The sequence below is a fragment of the Callorhinchus milii genome, unplaced genomic scaffold, assembly GCF_018977255.1.
Source record: "Callorhinchus milii isolate IMCB2004 unplaced genomic scaffold, IMCB_Cmil_1.0 Scaffold4, whole genome shotgun sequence".
Classification (NCBI taxonomy): domain Eukaryota; kingdom Metazoa; phylum Chordata; class Chondrichthyes; order Chimaeriformes; family Callorhinchidae; genus Callorhinchus; species Callorhinchus milii.
In genome coordinates, this window is record NW_024704745.1 from 21,572,487 (window position 1) to 21,576,305 (window position 3,819).

The following is a 3,819-nucleotide window of genomic DNA, read 5'->3' on the forward strand; positions in this document are numbered from 1 at the left end:
AACTTTTTGACCCAGAGTTAAGAGTGCTAACAACTGAACTAGCCAGTCTAAGTTGGTGAATTTCCGGAATATTTTTGTCCGATTAATTACAATGGGATGATTAATCCCATTTAGCATTATTCATCACAAAGAAATTCAAAGTAGTTTAATTTATGGTTTGGAAGAAAGCAGCAAAAATACACCACTGCTGGCATTTTAGACATATTGATATAGAGACTACTTTGTAAATTTTGACTGAATGTCTAAATTAAACATAATTAAATTTCACTTTGTTGCAACATTAGTGTTTAATAATAATAATAATAATCCTTGCATTTGATATAGCGCTTTTCACTTCAGGAGGACGTTCCAAAGCGCTTCACAGAACACACTGTAAAGTGAATTGACTGTATATTTGTGGGCGAACGCGGCAGCCAATTGCGCACAGCAATGTCCCACAAAGAGTCGTAGATTGAAAATGACCAATATATTATTGTTTTTGGTTTTGGAGGGTTTATTATTAGGCATGTGGAGTAAGGAAACTTGCCCAAGGTTTCGCCCTGCCTGGAATTAAACTCAGGTCTCTCGCTCGTAAAGCGAGTGCTCTAACCACTGAGCTACAGGACTCCACACATAAAAATATTTTCTAGCAAAGACAGTTTCCAGCAAAGATGAGTAACAAATTGATTTGCTTTAGCTGTAATATTTATAGATGTAGGCCAAGTATTCGTGTTTTCAATGCCAGTCTTTCGTAAGCACAAGATGAAAAAGATGTTTACAAACTCGAATGCATATAATAAGATTGACAATTATTATCTTTTATACAGCTGCAATTAATGCACTTAGAAAATATAGTCCTTTGTAATCTTAAGTGATGGCATGGCATTATGTACATTTTGGTCCAACCGCTGATATTCAACTACCCTCAAGCAAAGACCGTCCTTCCATCGTCTGCTTTGGACTAGGAGAATGTAAATCTTTCTTTTGTTGTGGTAGGTGATGTAAATGATCGCAACCAGAAAGGCAGCTACAACCAGATAAAAAAAGAAATGACTGTCGTCTTCTTCTGGTGCAGAAATGTATATTGGTGTATCGGGCAGCTCCAGTGATTCCTCTATATTGCTGGTGTCCAGGTTATCCTCGTCATCCTCATCCATTTGGTTTTGATCATAATAATCCACTGGATTACTATCATCCATTCCTTTGTCCAGGTTAGAATCATAGTAAGCCTCGGATTCATCATCTAAACTCACAGGAATCAAATCTTCAGTCATTTCATCTATCTTTGTTGGATCATCATTGGGTGTTACGGGAAGTTCTTCTTCATCGGCATTACCTGCATCGATCATAGTCACAGTTGTACGTTCTCTCTCTACTGCAGTGCTTCCTTTCACAGTTGATGCCTTGTCAGCATCTTTTTCTAATGTAATAGGTGTTTCGTTAGCTTTATGATCAACACTCTGCATAGTATTCTTGTTTTTGGTGCTGAGATTCAGTGCTGTAGATTTACCCCGTGGAGTGGGTTTAATATTTAATATTACAAATTGATGTTTACAAATTGGCTGTTGTTTTCACCTACAAATACAGACACTTGACTTCATTATTGTTACAGAATGTACAGATATAGGAGATAATATATGAGAGTTTAATATACTCCTTTGAGTATGTGCAGGATTGAGTACTTGCATTTGATATAGCACCTTATAACATCTTCGAGAGTCTCAAAGCACTTCACAGAATATACTGTAAAATGAATTGACTGTATATTTTGTGGGCAAAATGTGGCAGCCAATTGCTCACAGCAGTGTCTCACAAACAGTCGTGGATTAAAGTGACCAATTTATTATTTTTATTAAAAAGAAATTAATACCCCTGGAAAAGAGATCCGCCAATCGACTAACAACCGGGTTCCTATTTACTGCTAGGTAAACAGGGGCATGTGGAGTAAGGAAGCTTGCCCATCACAACAGTAAAGAGAGTTAGTGGGACAGGTTTGTGGGCCTACTCATGTTTTCTATTAACTATGTCTTAAATGAAGTTCAGAATGCACTTCAGGTAGCAGCTGTGGTACTAGCTTTATGCCAGAACTTTCCACCTCGTGGTGCCGACCTCAGCTGAACTGTTAAAAGGCAGTGAGGTTCTGAGTAAATCAAAGCGTTTTCCCATAAGGAAGTGGGAATATCAAAACAATACAAATCTATATTTATTAGAGTGCTTTTCACGTAAGGAGAACATCCCAAGGTCCCAATATCAGTGAGCAAATCAACATTTTAGCATCTAGTTAGAGAGAGCAGCAGTAGTTTCCCTCCCTGTCCTCTCAAATGGGAAAGTGTATTTTAAAGGGAGCAGTGAAAAAGAAAAAAATAAGTAAGACTATATAGCAAATAATCCCTCTAAAATGATGTATCACTTATGGCTCCTCATTTCATTAACAGAAAATGACTCTCTATGCAATATGCCCCTCACCAGCAGATACTGGATTTTAAGAGGCAATTTAATTTCCCTCTTCCAATTTTCAGGAGTCCCGTACTAAATTCTAGATGTCAAAGTATATTTGTTGCAGGAGTCTGCCATTGCACATATTTATCGCACTTTGTAAATATTATAATGTGCTAATGATAGTAATATCAAGTAATAAACAGCACTATTACACAATCTTTCAATGTCCTCATTTTTGATATATTATCAACTAGTCCAGCTGTCCAAAAATATATATATATATATATATATAATTTTGGACAGCTGGACTAGTTGATAATGAAGTCAAGTGTCTGTATTTGTAGGTGAAAACAACAGCCAATTTGTAAACATCAATTTGTAATATTAAATATTAAACACACAAACACTTGTGTGTTTATATATATATATATATATATATATATATAAACACACAAGTTCTTTCTTTCAATTTGGACTGATTGGATTATTTCTGTAGTATCCAATTGAAATGTTAAGCACCGAAGAGAGAGCATGGTTGGATGTTGCAGGGCCTTCATTATAACATGTGAATCCCGAAAGTTATATTACAACAAGGTAGGGGTCCAGTAGGGTAGTGGTGAGTGTGGTCGCCTCACAAGCGAGAGGACCCGGGTTCAATTGCAAACTGGGGTGAAACCTTACCTTGCTTACCTTGCTCCAAGTTATTCTCTTTACCTAGCAGTAAGGAGAAGTCCAGTCGTTAGTCAATTGGCAGATTGTTTTTAGGGGGTAATGGATCCTGCCAGTGTGTTAGCAAGTGGTCTGGTCTTCTTGGCTATTCCTTGTCACCAGGTTACAGTGCTTGCTACCCAAGACTAGGGTTGCTGTGCGGCCGTCTACACTATAAACAAATTCACGCACCCAAGTGTTCTCATTGTGTGAATGGCCATCTTCGGATACAAAGGGCAATCATTATTACAACAAGGATCCGCTAGATGCTGTTATATTTAGCAGCGCATTTATTTTACAGACTATAATACCTCAAGGTACTAGGTGTAATTAGGAATTCAACTATGAATTGTTATAAAACAAATATTTGAGGAATGTTTTATTTACCTAGAAGGGCGTTTCCTATTGCCTATTGCATCTTAGGTATGCTTTTTTGATTACTCTCCGTTCCCAACCCAATAGATTTAAGTCATTACTCAGGGACATAAAGTACAGGTGAAGTATGCAAGGTATCCTGAGCACTAAATTATTCTGTTTGGCTTTCAGATCAGGCAAAATATTGCCCTGAAGTCTTGGCAACCAGTTGAAGTGAAACAATGTAACTCAAGTTAGGAGCATTTATTCCATATGACTCAATATTTCCATTCAATAACATGATTGTGGTTTACAATAAAAGTGGCTGACAGGAACCCC

The 3,819-nt window shown here is 37.2% G+C and overlaps 1 protein-coding gene across 1 annotated transcript; it reads right to left on the bottom strand.

The window, feature by feature from the left end:
* Positions 1-821: 821 nt before the first annotated feature.
* On the bottom strand, positions 822-1,445 carry LOC121848873 (keratinocyte-associated transmembrane protein 2-like). Its single transcript, XM_042334084.1, has one exon. The coding sequence runs from the start codon at positions 1,443-1,445 to the stop codon at positions 822-824; it is 624 nt and encodes a 207-aa protein (XP_042190018.1).
* Positions 1,446-3,819: the final 2,374 nt, after the last annotated feature.